This window comes from Podarcis melisellensis, assembly GCF_964234715.1.
Source record: "Podarcis melisellensis genome assembly, chromosome: 11".
Lineage (NCBI taxonomy): Eukaryota > Metazoa > Chordata > Lepidosauria > Squamata > Lacertidae > Podarcis > Podarcis melisellensis.
The window spans coordinates 39968260-39984340 of record NC_138543.1 but is presented as its reverse complement, the minus strand read 5'-3'; the positions used below and the strand labels follow the sequence as shown (position 1 = coordinate 39984340).

Here is a 16081-nt window from a genome sequence, read left to right as displayed (position 1 = left end):
AGCTCTGCTGGATGAAATATTAATTGCCTCTGGTCTATTTTGGGGGGAATCCTGCAACACGTTTAAGTTTTACTCTGCTAACTATACATTGGATCAATATTCAGTAGAATTTCATGACACAGGGTTCCTTAAATTCAGTTTTAGAGATCATCTGCGTTTTTCAAAAGCTTAGAGCCGAGTTTTGTTTTATAAAGGATTTGTTTCGGGTGTATCTAGACTAAATAGGAAAAGGTATTTAGTTTTTAAGCCACAGAGAACAGAACCAAGTTCTGGTCTAGCAAATTCGGACGCAAAATGGTCTCCCTCTTCACGTTTCCCTAATAATCAACATAATTTTAAGTTGGCCAGCTGTGTCAGGCAATGGTTTATATAAGCTGCAGGAAAGCACACCAGGCTGCCCATTAAGTTGAGTGCAAGCCCTTATCTCTGGAGCACAAGTGTCAGCTGACCTCTTGCACCAGTGCTCTGCTCAGTCCCACCAATGGCCAGCTGTTTGTGATGCCACAAAAGTGAGTGATGTAGGAAGAGCAGGGCACTGTGCAGGTTTAATGGTCCTCAATAAGGTCCTGGAGCAACAATGCCTTCTTCTTTTGTTGGCATGAGTGTGAACTAGCATGACACAAGCATGATCACATGTACCATATGGGTGGATCGCTGTGTCCCATTTGCCAAGTGTGGAATGGCGATATTGGCTGCAGTGGTATTATTGCACATTAATATCTGTTTATGGGAAATCAAATAAAGAAGAATGAATAACAAGCAATGCGTTGTACCTACAGATGCATCCAACAATGGAAAGCACTTCCATTCGTGCAAGACAGGGCACCTGGTTTATGTATCTCTCCTCTACATAGAATAACCTCCTTGTGTTCCTCCTCGATGGAACAGTATGAGATATAATGCAGAGGGCTGCAGTAGGGTGGGGAGATTTGTTCTGCTTTGCAGGACTGTAAGCAATTCTGCTCGTTCAAAGCAACCACTGGACACAACCCAAAGACTGAAGGGGGTACATCAATTTATACTTCTTTACCAAACCACAGAATGCAAGTAATACTTTAGAGAAAAACCATGACTGTGCCAAAAGATTTAGGCCGAAATCCCAAGAAACAAGACTGTTGGGGGGGGGGGCAAAATTGTGCATACGAGTTTTGCTCGATGCTGCAACTTCCCTCTGCTAAAATGGTAAGCCATTTTAAAAACTGAACAGCAGTATGTCTTTCCAGCAGTGGGAACTGCAGCAGTATCAACATCAGCTGGAGGTGTAAAGCACTATCAGAATTGGTCAGTTGGACCATGCTTACTCAGAAGTAAGTCCTACTTACTGTTCAAAGGGATTTACACCATGGTAAGAGAGTTTAGGCTTGCAGCTGCCGTGTTTAATTTGTCTTTAGATAGATGCTTAGATAGATAGGGAGTACAGTGGTGCCTCGCAAGACGAAATTAATTTGTTCCGCGAGTCTTTTCGTCTTGCGATGTTTTTCGTCTTGCGAAGCACGGTCCGTCGCAACTGCGCCTCTTCAAGCGGCTTTAAGAAAAAAGCGAACAAACTCGCAAGACGTTTCCGTCTTGCGAAGCAAGCCCATAGGGAAAATCGTCTTGCGAAGCAACGCAAAAACCGAAAAACCCTTTCGTCTTGCGCGTTTTTCGTCTTGCGAGGCACCACTGTATTTAGCAAATGGGACTATATTAAACATGTAGCACCCGCAAGAAAATGTTGCAGAGTTCCCCTCCAGGATGTTCCATTCCATTTCCACCTTACTCTCAAAACAGCCAGTCAGGATTCAGTGGCCAATGAGTACACTCAGTCCTCAGTGGGGCTTTGTGGGAAGGAGATAGAGACATCTAAATATTTCTGTACTTCTGCAAACCTTGGGGTACCCAAGATTGCTGTTGTGTGTGAGAGTGCCATGATAAGCAATGATGCTTTTGAACACAGATTGTCAAATAATATGTCACAATGCTCTATTTTAGCGTGAAAGGGAACAGTATTTGAGAACTCTGTCCAACTGAACTTTCTGAACACAACAGGGCCATATTCAATGTAAAGGAAAGAGTATGTGGGAAAATAAAACAGGGCACTGCATTTTATTTAACCAATAGTGATTTATATGCATACGTTTGAAAAATATTGCAGTTAAACAAACAGCACAGGATATGAATTTTCATAAACTTTCCATCTGGATGTTAGTGGTGGGAGGTGGAGAGGAAGGAAAAGCACAAAGAACAGCACAAAGAGTACTAGTGTCCATAATCGTAAGCTTACCTAAAAAGGTGTTGGATATATATTCAGAGACCTGATTGCCCGATCGGCTCATTTCAGATAAGTGGGTTAGCTCCCGGTTGAGCATTCTTTTAAACTGCAAAGAAAAGCAAAAACAGGACACGTCAATAGGCAAGAATTGAAGTCCTTGCAATGAGAAAATTCAGTCTTCTTTTAATATTAGGCATATTCAAACATTTAATTCAGCAAACCAGCTCACTTCAATGGGCATAATGCAGAGTCAAATGGTATTTCCAGGAGAAATACATTATTCTACTTAATGTTATATAAACAGATGCTGAAAACAAACTGTGGGGACGATGGTAGACAGATCAATAACACTGCAAATGTACTAGATTTTAATTTTGGGGGGGGGAGGGGGATTACTGCCATTCAAAAGTTTATACACACCCACACCCACTTTTGTCCTACAGAAGAAAGAAAACAATATTCTTGGCTTCTCATATTCCTAGGCCATATTTTTGTATTTTGATATGAAGTGCACTTTTCAAAAAGCCATCACATAAATTGAAAAATGTCAACCCTGCACGATTTCAAGTACCCTTGTTGGAAAGAGTATGAAAAAGATCAAAAGCTCTCATCTGCTCACTAAAAATACATATGTGTATCTAAAGCTAAGCACCCAGCTCCCCCCCCCCAAATGCTATGGAAACTGGAGCACTCTTCATTTTTTGTTTGTGGATATAGCTTTCTCACAAAGAACAGAGCATCTCTGGCATTTTAAAAACAAGATCATGAAACTGGAGATACAACAGCCCATTCCAAGCATCAACTGACAAAGCCCTCCAGCTTATATTCCTGTGATGTTCTGCCTACTAAGCTCATATGTGATATTTAATTATTATTATATTCCTGAGCCGCAAAACTTTATTTCGTGCTTTGGTAACGGGTTTGCAATCACATGTTTGTGTAATTTTGAAGACTACAGTATTTGGGAGCTAGGTTGATATAGCAGCTTGTGCTGCAACAGCTACCCTTACTGGAAGGGAGAAAATCCATTTCTGCAACCCCCTAGCTCAGCTTTCCCCAGGCTGAAGTTCTCCAGCAGCACAGAGCACTGGAATAAAGAGTTCCAAGCCTCCAGAATCTTAATATAGGCACAAGGGTCCAGGGAGAGCTGACATGATTCATGCTGCAAGGAAGTTCCCTTCGGCAGTCCCTTCTGACTTGAAATGGCATTAATGTTAGCTGCTGGCTAGATGATGCGGAGAGGGCACAATGAGGCCAACTCCTAGCTACTTAAACAAGGGCACAGGAATCCGTGGGTCCAATCCTATGATCTGGGGGGGCATGAACAGAAGAAGAGAGAAAGACTAGGGTAGGGGATGGGGAGAAAAATTTCATACTGTGGTTTCTAGGTGGACAAACATGTTTGCTAGGCCGTTAGAGAAATGGACGCTGGCTTGGATAGCTCAGTTGGTAGAGAATGAATGAGACTCTTAATCTCAGGGGTTGTGGGTTTGAGCCTGGCAAAATATTCCTGCATTGCAGGGGGTTAGACTACATAATCCTTGTGGTCCCAACTCTACGATTCTATGAATTAATAAATCACCAAACATTTTCATAGGCAGCAAAGACAGCCGTCACACTTAATAGAAACGGGCCATTTGTGCTTTTCCACCAGGCAGCGAGGGGCTGCTCCCCCATGTGACATAAAACAGGATGTGCGCCTTTCCCCTGTTCCTAGGGGTGTTTTCACACACGAGGCTTGGAAACAGCTCATCAGGTTACGAATGGAAAACCTGCACTGGCCAAAATGCACATTTGCATGGCAAATGCCCCTCCCTCCAACGCTGTCTCCAAGCTTGAGAACATTGAGACAGTTTCTCAAACTCCTTGTTTACCACTTCTCTCCGATATCCATTTTCCCATACAAACTGCATAACTTGAAAACAAAACAAAACTGTGTGGGGAAAATGCGAGAAAATGGGCCAGGGTACATGCTTTGAAAGCAGTCCACGCCCTTCCTTTCTTTTTGCTCAGCCACTCTCATTTGCTCTTTTAAATTTACATGGCTCTGCTTCTTTCATTTGTCATGTTTGCTTTAGCCTGCAAATAAGGAGCATATCTACCTGTTTCCTGGGCAGCGCTTATTTGATACAATATGCATGTCCCTCTTTGAGCAAATGCACAAGGTAGGAGAGGGTCCCTATCACTGGTTATTTCATGACTGCCAAGAGAACCTTCCCATTTTGGAGTGGAGGCAGGCAGCGGTTTGTTTCAATCCCTGGTGTTTTCCCGAAGGCACATCCATAAAGGACCTCAGAAATGTTCCAGGCAAGGACTGGCACATGGAAATTTCTCTCTGCAACTGGGGAACTATCCCTAGCAGCAGATGGCAACAAGGGGTCTTTAGCTCTGAGCAAAGGCGGACATATGCATGTTACACTACCTTTGATTTCTCCTTAAAGGGGGCATTGTGGGATATAAATATGGTTGGTCAATCCAGCTGCTGGCCCTCCTCAAGAGCGCTGAGCCAGGCGGGGAAATGATGACAAGAGGCCCCAGGGGCAAGCATCAGTAGTGGACCTCTCAGGGTGCTGGGCGATGGCACCTAAGGGCACTGGGAACTGTAGCTGTGAGAGGTAAACTATAGTTCCCAAGATTTTTTAAGAGAGAAAATTACTTGTGCTTTAAATGTATGGGGCCTACTCAGCACAATACTGCAATCCTATAGAACCTCTCCTGGAAGTAATCCCTATTGAACTCAATGATACTATTTCTCAAGTAGGCAAGCGTAGGATTGTGCTGTAAGGCCACAATCCTTTGCACATTTATCTAAGTCTCGTTGAATTCAGCAGAATGTACTTCCAAGTACCTGCTTAACTCCTACCTACTTCAATGGGACTTTGCATCTATAGCAAATTTTAAAAGGAATTCAATCCCTTTCTCTCCAGATGTAAAATGCATTGGTTGTCAAACACAATGATGCAAAACTGATCCATTGGAAAATCAACTGCTTACATATTTTTTAATGATTCGGCAAAAAAGCCTGCACAGATAAAAAGATTCCCTCTACCTGCAAGCCAGCAAAACTCATGCACTAAGCTTGGAAAAATAAAGCAGAGAAAAGTGTGTGTGTGTGTAATCTCTTAAGCAAAAATCACCAAAACCAAACACCAGTACAACAGTATATTATTGAACACATATATTAAACTGTTTCATCACTTGAGGTTCTTACTCTGCTTGCTAAGATTTAATTAACAATAGTGCATGCACTTGAAAACTCAGTGCCACAATAAATGTCAGTGTGTATAGCTGCAAACTACATGTGGAGTGACTGGCCAGAACAACTTCAGTATCACAATAGGTGTGTTGAATACCCCCCATTTTTTTGGTGGGGGGGGATGGGTTGCTTGTAGGTGGTTACCCCACCCCCCGCTGGTTCTATCAAATCTGTATATCCACAGAGCTCAGGGCAGCATACTTGCGGATTATCCCATGTTGGGGGCTCGCCCAAGCAGGCGAACTTCCCAAGGCCACCCAGTGACCTTCAAGGAAGAGTAGGGATTATGAGAACCCAGGCTTGCTTAGCACAGTCTTCTCCAACCTCGTGCCCGCCTTCCTGATATGTTTTTGACACCAAGCCTCATCGGCCTCAGCCAGTGTGGCCAATGGTCAGGGACAATGGGAGTGGTGGTTCAAAAGATCTGGAGGGCATCTGGTTGGAGAAAGCTTTCTTAGTCCAAATCCAGCAGCCCGAACCACATAGGCTCTCTGTACTACTTGATATACAGGGCTAACCAACTATCTGTTGTTCAGCATTGAATGCAGAAGCACTGCATGCACACGACAGGTTGCTGGATGGGGAATTCTACACAGAGCAGCCTTTTGCTGGGAAATCCATGTGCGAAAGCCTGATTTCTTTTGCACAAAGTCCTTGCTGACTCGGGATATTCATCTGTTCTTGACCAAGTGAGAACGGCATCGTTCCTTGGGAGCAAAGTATTGCGAGTACTTGGAAGACAGAACCCTCAGGATCCTGAGCAAAGCAGAAGGCCCCTCTAACAATATAACATAAACAGAGCACTTGTCATATTTGAAAACAAGTTATCTGGCATATGGGGAAACCAGTTCTTGAAAAGAGAATTGTTCGAAATTCTGGAAACAAAACATATTGGGTTGAGGTGAGTGTGGTCTGCTTTAGAACCAAAGTGCCTGGTGACCTAAATAGCTTATATCCAAGTTGAGTATTCTAAGACATCTTTGTTGGTCCTAAGCCAATACTGCAATTGATTTAACAATATGATGCATTTAACTGAAGCTCACTGATTTTATTTTACTGGACCATTAAAGAACACACTGTATGAATATCAAGGAAAAGAGGATAATGTGGAAGTGTTACATGGGCATAATTAATTAAGGAACAACCCAGAGAAGATATACATGTCCCTCCACCCTACCCCGTGATTTACTCCGGGAATCTAACACAGCATTTTATGCTGCATGTGATGAATAAATCAGTATACCTGCTAGTGTGAAGAGAGAGAGAAAAGCCTATTTGGCTTTCTTTTATAGAAGCTTTGTAAATCAAGACTGATTTTCAGCATGTATAAATTGTAAGACAGGTCAACATTCAGGGAAGACCATTTTCCGCCTCCCATCATTTCAGATGAGATTTAATCAACAGAAGCTGTGTGTCACACACAGGAAACCAGAATATGCTATTAAAACACATCCTTGGAAACAGAGATCTACGTTGTGATCAGAAAGCATTATGAATGCATGCATTCAGCCATTATTAGTCACACAATCTATTTAACTAAGTTCCCCTTGGTTAATGGAATATGGCACAATAGTTCCAATCTGATATTCGCCAAAAAGCAGACTTCAACTTTATTATAGGCATAATCAGGCAAGACTGAAAAATGAAGGATCTCTTTCCACAGCTACCAGCTAGATATTACAAGCTATTCTAATATATCAATACAGTCTCAGTCTATAATGCAAAGAAAAACAACCACAGCTTTCAAATGACTATTTCCACAATCTTGTTTTTTCATAATTGTGCTTTCAAATCAGACAAACATGGTTAAAAAGTAAAAAAAAAGAAGACATTCCTACCTTTATGTAGCCCCAAGACACTGAGAGTAAATAGTTTGCTTCGGGCATTTTTGATTTTTTTTTAGGGTTACCAATTTAAAACAGAATTTCCCAGTCCTCTGCTGTTATTGAGATAACAGGGGAAAGTATGCTGGATTCTTTTAAATGAATTTTGCTTTTCAGTTTGTTAGTTTTGTTGATCTATTGATTCCCTGCTATTAGGTACACAAGAGAACATCTAACTGGCATTCCAGTTGTGAGATCTTCCGGTTATATAAGAGCCATTTGCAAAATTCCAAAGTGCAGTAAAATTCAAGGACTTGGTTGGAAAGACATATTTCACCAGCTGAAGAGAAATCTGAAGAGCGGAAAGAGATCTGCATATTTCCAGAACACCCCGACTTAATGAATTATGTATGCCAAAATGCTCAGCTGCTGAAAGAGACTTGTTCTATATCAACAGCCTACCAAGTAAGAATCTGCAGGGAAGCTACAACCAGTGTCAAGTAATCCCTCCCATTAATCTCAGATAAGAGCCAATCACGTCCCTGCCGAAATATATAAAAGCAGAAGAGAAAGCCATGACATGTGTGTGCTAGTTTCTGATTGGGCAGCATAGGTGAATCTCTTGGGGAAAGGGTAGTTCTCTTCTTTTCCGCTAAATGCCATTTAATAATGGCTTCCCTGCAGCATTACCTCTGTGCAGACATGATTAATTAGCTGAACTTTTGTGTGTGTGTGTGTGTGTGTGTGTGTGTGTGTGTGTGTGTCTCAGTAGCATTTGCTAGCTCAGTGAGAGGGGCTCATTGCACCCATTCAATGAGGCAGAAGTGACCGCTCAGCTCAGGCTAAATGTCATTGGCTTATTGAGCTCACTGCATTTTTTATTTTAAAAGCAGCACATTTTCTAGAGCACTTTATTTATTTTTAAACAGCCAAACGTGATGAAAACCCTTGCAAAACTGTTTCGCTAAGTCTCCAGTGCAGCAATTCTACTGCATTTAAATCTGACAGCATCCATATTGCATTGTTAGGTGTGTACACACAGCCTCTGGTCAGCCTGGAAGCTCACATACAGTATGTCCCCCCAAAAGAGGGGGAAATTAGATAGGAGCACTTAGGAGTATCAACACTGTACTACATTAAACCAGGTGCAAGCATTTCGTGAAGCAGTATGAACAAAGAAATCAGAGTCAACAAAAGAGTTGCCGTAGCACTGCAGATTCCCCTCTTTGCGTCATCACAAACAGAATCAATTTACAGAGGGATGGCCGTTGTCAGTGTGCTGCGGGGAACTCAGCACAGAATCCGGCAACACCTTAAAGACCAACTTCTTCACTGCATCGTAAGATCTCAGAGACTGCATCTCTCTCCATCAGCTGAACGAAGCATTAACTTCAGTGTTACCAATTTACGAAACCATCCACGAGGGATTTTTATATGTGTGTTACTAATGTCCACTGAAATTAGGCCAAAGAGCAAACGGCAATCTCCATTTGTGATACATCTAGTGAGAATACAATGTGCTGCAAGAGTTATATTTCTTTCAGAAACACGTTTTGCTTAATTAAATATTTAGTATTTAATACAGTGGTACCTCGGGTTAAGTACTTAATTCGTTCCGGAGGTCCATTCTTAACCTGAAACTGTTCTTAACCTGAGGTACCACTTTAGCTAATGGGGCCTCCCGCTGCCGCCGCGCTGCCGGAGCATGATTTCTGTTCTCATCCTGAAGCAAAGTTCTTAACCTGAGGTACTATTTCTGGGTTAGCGGAGTCTGTAACCAGAAGCGTATGTAACCTGAAGCATATTTAACCCGAGGTACCACTGTAGTGAGTTTCTTAGTACATAAATGTGTTGTGGGAGACACCTTTGCATCTACCTTGCTCTCCACCTCGCACCCAGAACCCCATCCTGGCACCAATTCTGCTGGGCGCCCTTCTTGGCCCTCCATGACCAGCTGCTGCCATTGCCACATGGCTTCCCTCAGGCAGGCAGGCAAACGCCCCAAGAAATTTTCAGGTTGAGTCTCTCTCTCTCGTGCGCTCTCTCTCTCTCTCTCCCCTTTGTGTGCCTTCCTTATTAAAGGGGGTGCACCCCACTTTACGCAATTTCACTTACGCACATGGGGCCCCAGAACATAACCCCCACATAAGTGTGGGGGCATCGTCTGTAATTCCCCAAAATGAAACTGTTGCCATGTACAATCATAAAGAAAGTCTGCATCTCCCCCAATAAAAATTTCAGTGTGCTGGTTAACACACAATGCCAGACCATGATATACAAGTGAGCCTAGGGTTTATCCCCTCCATAACCTGTACATGCCCTGATTAAATATTACAGTGGTACCTTGGGTTAAGAACTTTGCTTCAGGATGAGAACAGAAATCGTGCAGAGGTTTAGCTGGGTATGGTTTAGCATTCAAGTGAATCAGCTCTACGTAATCCTGAGCCCCAAAATTTACAACCCACATCTATGTATGCTTACCGAGAAGTTAGTCCTACTGAATTTAATAGGACTTTTCCGCAGGGAATCACAGATTTGTAGAGTTGGAAGGGACCCCGAGGGCAATCTAGTCCAACCCCCTGCAATGCAGGAATCTTTTGCCCAACATGGGACTCGAACTCATCACCCTGAGATTAAGTGTCTCATGCTCTACCAACTCGGCTATCCCCAGCTTTCAAAATGAAAGTTGACTTTAAATTTCAAAAATCAAATGAAGTAAAATCAAGTCTGCTTGGTCCATTTTACCTCTAATCCAGGCATCATATCCTAGCACATGATTTTACACCAAGGTGACATCTGGTTGGGTAGGATCTGCCCCACTCTCTGAAACTGTGCACTGTACGGCAATCTAAATTTCGCATTAGAATTCTCAAAATAGTTCCAGGTATACTATACTTTGGTGCTTTAACAAACCCCCAAAACATGTGAGGCTCAGGATTAAAATAATAAACCAGGGCTATTATCCACACAACACTGATGAACTAAACAGAAAAGGCCAGCAAGCAGCAAAAACTGAGGATCCCTTAAGGTGCATTTATGTATAATACGGGGAATAGGATGTTCAGAGACCATCGTCCTAAGGGACTGTTCCTTGAACAGAGTAGAGTAACCTAATTCCTGGGTTGCCATCACATTCAAGAGGTTTAAGCAAACCACAGCAACAATAGCCACTTTAGATTGTCTGCTAGCCTGAACTACTTGAGTAATTAATCTGTCTATTGTTTTCACACTGATAACCCAGACCAGGTAATTTAAATAACAGGAATTTTTATTATTTATGTGAGATGTAGTTTTCTATTAAAGAGCAATAAGTAGTCCTAGTCAAAGTGATTTTGTAGGTTCTGAAGCACTTGCAAAATAGGGCAAAAATCTATTGAAGTAACGGTGTGTTAAGTGCATGTACTACCGGGGGACGGAAGCTATTGTCTGATTTCAGTCTTAGAGGAGGAATATGACATGTCACTGAGGGTGCCTTGACTTATTAAAGGAAGCAGCTTCTCCAATTGCCACACTTTCCTTCTGCATGAATTTAAACATTTTGGGGATGTGAAAGTCAAATAAATTCAGATTCCAATACCCTGCAAAATGCAGGATTGTCATTTACAGGGATCTTGGTCACCATTAGTGATTAGAAATTGCAGAGATGGTGACTCAGAGCCCCTGATTTGCAGTACATTCACAGCATAGCTCAGTCCTGATTGAACTCTCATCAGCGGCAGAACTGAGCCAGTATTTTGGGGACCACCACCCTCCCAAAAAGCTTTTTCCAAAGAATTTGGATTTCTTGTCCTAATCAAGAGCCAGTGAATTAAGAGAAGGGCTCAACCACCAGGCAGTATGTGCTCTGCTGCACTTGTGGAATTTATTTACCTTCCTTTGTGTAAAGACCAGGTCCTTGACCACACAGACAAAGCATATGTGCAAAATTCTTTATGCAAGCAGGCACTTTCCAGAAGTTAGGTTAGCATAAGACTCACATGTTCCTTGTGCACATTTTTCCCGCTGTAGTGATAGGAAAGAGGGCAGAAGAGGATATCTGATTTTGCTAATACAGTGAATGCTCGGGCTGTGAACGTGATCCGTGTGGGATGCACATTCGCAACCCGCAGCGTTCGTAATCCACGTGTTCGCACACACGGGTTGCGATTTGGCACTTCTGCGCATGCGCAAAGTGTGATTTAGTGCTTCTGCGCGACCACCGCAACTCGGAAGTAACCCGTTCCAGTACTTGCGGGTTTTGGCGGTCCGCAACCCGAAAAATGCAACCTGAAGCGGCTGTAACCCGAGGTATGACTGTAGAGACAGAATTACATAGTATGCAGAGGAAAATTAAAATGAGCAGACAATAGGCAGCTAGAGGTGCCCAGCTTTAGTCTCCTCAGAAATGCTTTTCTGCGGCTCTGACCTAGATACTACACACAACAGCATTTAGAGTGAAAGAAAACAATCCCAAGAGTACATTTATATTAAAAACATGAATTGGTTTTAGCTGAAGGAGGGGCTCAATCAGTGATTCAATTACAACCAGCACTAATGCTCTGGATGCACAAGGGTCATGTTGAAATTTATGTGTTACAAAGATTTTTTTCAGCTGATGTATCTTAATCATGTCTTGCACAACACATTTGTAAACTTGGCAGATTTACTTCAGCACCCTTACAATGTCAACTTGTGCACCCTTACGACAGGGTGGCAATGAAACTAAGGCTGAATCTGTTGGATAGTGAAGACCAGAGAAACTGTTTGAATTAGGTTCTAAAATTTCATGTTTCAATTTCTTTTTAGATCCATCTGAAGCCTAAACTGAAAGAAGCAAGAAAGCTAAAAATAGGATGGTCTGGTCTATTGGATTTTGTGACAGCATTAAACTTGTAATAATTACTTTTACAATGTCCTGTATAAAGTTTTGGCATTTGTGCACACAACACAGTTCTTTTCAATTCTGTTTGCATATACTGCCCTCTACTGATAATAAACAGTATCTTAAAGCAGCTATTTTGTTTTTTTCTAAGTGTTGTTGTACTGCAGACTACCTAGCAAAGTTTGCTCAGTCACTGCAGTCAACTACAGCTTGTATGTCTGCAGCTGTGAATGAGGCTGTTTAAAAGTTCTGAAAACTAAGGTACAATTATTACTGCATTCTGAACATGAATAGGTAAGAGTAAAATATTTCTGTTAACAATATTCTTGGGTTTGTGTGTTTATATACAGCAGACTTATGTATACAGCAGTTTGTAGAGAAGTTGGAAATCGGAAATGACTTTTACTCATTGTACTAGCTAAAGTCTTCACCCGTCTGGTCCCTCCAGACTACAACTAATCCAACAACATCTGGAAGGTGCCGGGTTACTCTACTAAGAGACAGGCTCAGGCCTTCAAAGTGTGGCTTTGCATGACTTCTTAAATGTTACCGAACCGGGGAAATAAATTTACCCGTATGTAAAGGAAGAGTGGCTCATCATTTCTTTGAAGAGTTCTCTGGTTTAAATCCAGTTTAAAGAACCATAGGCAGGTTACCTCATCCCAATCTCCCCCGCTATGTGGAGGAGTATTGTATTTACGTTTAAATTATAGTCATTATTTATAAATTTCTTCATTCTGGACAATGTGTACACCTACCTATCAACAACCTATACAGGAGCTGTTCATATCATCACCCTAAGCAGTGTTAAGAATATTTATCTTATGAAGCTATGCCTAATTTATTTATATCACAATCAGCACTTCATTTTTGTTCTGCTACACGACTGGGCCAATGGGATATGTAATTGACACTGACATTAACTGCACAGCTCCTTTGCACTGTATTTGTATTTTGTACTGTTATAGAAACAAGTTACTAAAAAAAATAAAGATTGGGCGAATCGTTGTCAAAGTTGCCTCCAATCCTGCCTTTCTTTCACCAAGGCTGGCTTGGAATTCCACTGTGAGAGGGACAAAAGAATTGGATGTGTGTGTCAGGTGTGGGGCCAGGAAATTCTCGATACGAATGTCATCACACCGTCAGCATAAACAAAAAATCTATATTGTTGGACACAGAGCCAAGTTTCAGCACCATACGTATGCAAAGTGTTGAGAAGGATGGTGCAGGGGGATTTTTTTTTGCAAAGAGAAGGGCTTATTTATTAAAAAAACTTCTATTCAGACTTTCCACTTATATGTGGGTTACAGTAATAAAAAAGTAACAATAAAATACAATCAAACGTTTAATCAAGTAAGGCTCGAACCATTTAGTATGTTCACTTGATGGCATTTCTAACACAGCTATCCTGTGTCAGGCTAAGATTTCAAAACAAGGCCAGAAAGGCAAAACTACAAATGGCACCACCAGAGGGCCACACTCCACAAGACTATCCTTGTCTGCCTACTGCTTTCAGGGTGGGTTTTGTAAGGCTTATTGGGCTGCACAACACTTGCCAGGATGAAGTTATTACACAGAGTGAGTGAAAAAGTGTGTGCGTGTGAGAGAGATAGAGAGAGATTACGTTTCTGGTTTATTGCCTATAAATGTTCTTTTAATCTTAAGTCAGCTTCTGACAGCAAATGTGCTTTTCGCTGCGGAGCAACCAGGCTCATTGAGGTTTTAGATTGTAAGCAGCAATAGAAATACCGAGACTCTGTTTAGAGCACAATAAGAAAAAACTAATTGAACAGAAAATATTACAGTGGTACCTCGGTTTAAGTACTTAATTCGTTCTGGAGGTCCGTTCTTAACCTGAAACTGTTCTTAACCTGAAGCACAACTTTAGCTAATGGGACCTGCTGCTGCCGCCGCGCCACCGGAACATGATTTCTGTTCTCATCCTGAAGCAAAGTTCTTAACCTGAAGCACTATTTCTGGGTTAGCAGAGTGTGTAACCTGAAGCGTATGTAACCCGAGGTACCACTATACATAGTGAAAGGATGCAGCCCCAATATGTGCTTCTCTGCTTCTTATGGTAAAGGAAGTGGTGATAAATACTAGGCTATGCCCTGCCTCCAAGGAACCCAAGCTCCTACCAGCCCCAGCTAAAACAGTCAAACCTGCAAAAATCATTGTTATTGCCCGTGTGGGGCCTGAGTTTGGATGCAATGCTAAGCCCAACAGTAGCTTCGCCCCAGGATGTGCATAGGCAGGTTCAGGAGGGGAGCGCAATAGTTGCTGTCTTTGCTCCAGAACCTGTATACAGTCATACCTTGGTTCTTGAACTTAATCCATTCTGGAAGTCTGTTCGACTCCCAAAACTGTTCGAAAACCAAGGAACAGCTTCCTATTGGCTGCATGAGCTTCCTGCACTCAAGTGGAAGCCACATCAGACGTTCAGGTTCCGCAAAAACGTTCAAAAACCGGAACACACACTTCTGGGTTTTCGGCATTCGGGAGCCGCTTTGTTCATCAACTAAGCTGTTCGACAACCAAGGTATGACTGTATGTTTGCTCATTCATGCAAAGCCATAGTTTGGCTTCGTATGCTACATGTGAACTGCGTCAATGCCTCTCATTAGAAGAAGTGAGAAAGATTAAAAAAATTGGGAAATGATATACAATGAATTGAAAAATGTTCCATTTAACATTTGTTTAAAAAAACCAAGGCATTTTTGTTGGGGAATTGTAGGGAAAGACCTGCCAAAAAAATCTGAAAAACATATTCATGTATGCGACAACGGCCGCGAGAGTTCTGGTAGCGCAAGGATGGAAGACTGAAGAAACCCCAACTAAAGAATCATGGCCAAAAAAAATTGACGGACTATGCAGAACTGGCAAAACTGACATATAAGCTACGGGACAAGGATAACTGTGACTTTAAGGATGAATGGGAACCCTTTACAAAGTATCTGAAGACGCAAAAAAGCAAACTGGACTCCTCGGCAGGTTTTGAATAAATATTCACAAACTTTTTATTGATAATAATCAGCTACATAATTTGAGGATCTATACAACTTTGTAACATGCAGAAAACAGCAGTCTCAGAGAAACCCAAGACTGGAACTGAGGGAAGTCGGGTGGGGTGGGTTTTGTGGGTTTTGTGGGTGAGGGAGGAAAAATGGGGGGGGGGAACAAGGATGATATGTTTTTGGATAATATGTCTTGTTTTAATTTTGAATAAAAAAACTATTAAAAAAAAGAAGCGGCGAGAAAGAGATAAAAGTTACACTTATTTTTCTAACAGAATCTGTTTCATCCAGCCTCTTTCAGAGGTGTGTTTTTCTCCCCATAAGTAACTTTTATCAATGAGCTGATGCGTCACAGTTAGGAAAAGATACTGCCGGTCGCCACAAAAATTCAGATATCGGTGAAGCATCATGCAAGCCTGCTTTTATCAGAGGAAGTGAAATGAACATGGGCAAAGCTGACACATAGGATAAAGTCAGCAAGCTAAAAACGCAGGAAACCAGAAATGTGAGGAACAACTTCCTAAGGCGAGGGGAGGGGGCATTTAGGGTCAAGACTGTGAAGTGCTGCTGATGTTTGTCCCAAAGCAGCGTGTAGGAGCATGTGAACAGAAACAGATGATGAAGTAGCCTGTGTGGAATTGAGTGACGGCAGACCTTGACGGGAGAAGGCCAGCACCCTCAAGAGAGATTTGTAACCCACGTAGAACGATAAAACAGCAGTACCAGTCGGAAAGCGAGGGAAGGAATGAGGTGTAAGCAAACATCAAAGTCCAATTACTTGGGAATATTTAAAAATATCTCAGTGACAACGAAAACTAATTGGTGAATATTTAGGAAACATTTGTTCTTCTCACCTGCTGTGGGTAGCAGTGAAGT

General features: G+C 42.0%; 1 protein-coding gene across 11 annotated transcripts in view; it reads right to left on the bottom strand.

The window, feature by feature from the left end:
* Window positions 1-16081, bottom strand: part of PDE4D (phosphodiesterase 4D) — a 650804-nt gene that overhangs the window by 16350 nt on the left and 618373 nt on the right. For 10 of the 11 annotated variants that reach the window (XM_081929693.1, XM_081929696.1, XM_081929702.1 and 7 more), the window contains one exon: window positions 2264-2357. In XM_081929693.1, coding sequence (XP_081785819.1) covers window positions 2264-2357 — 94 coding nt within the window. Of the gene's footprint in view, window positions 1-2263; window positions 2358-7345; window positions 7762-16081 lie in introns of those variants that run through there. The other variant, XM_081929694.1, reaches the window with a different exon arrangement.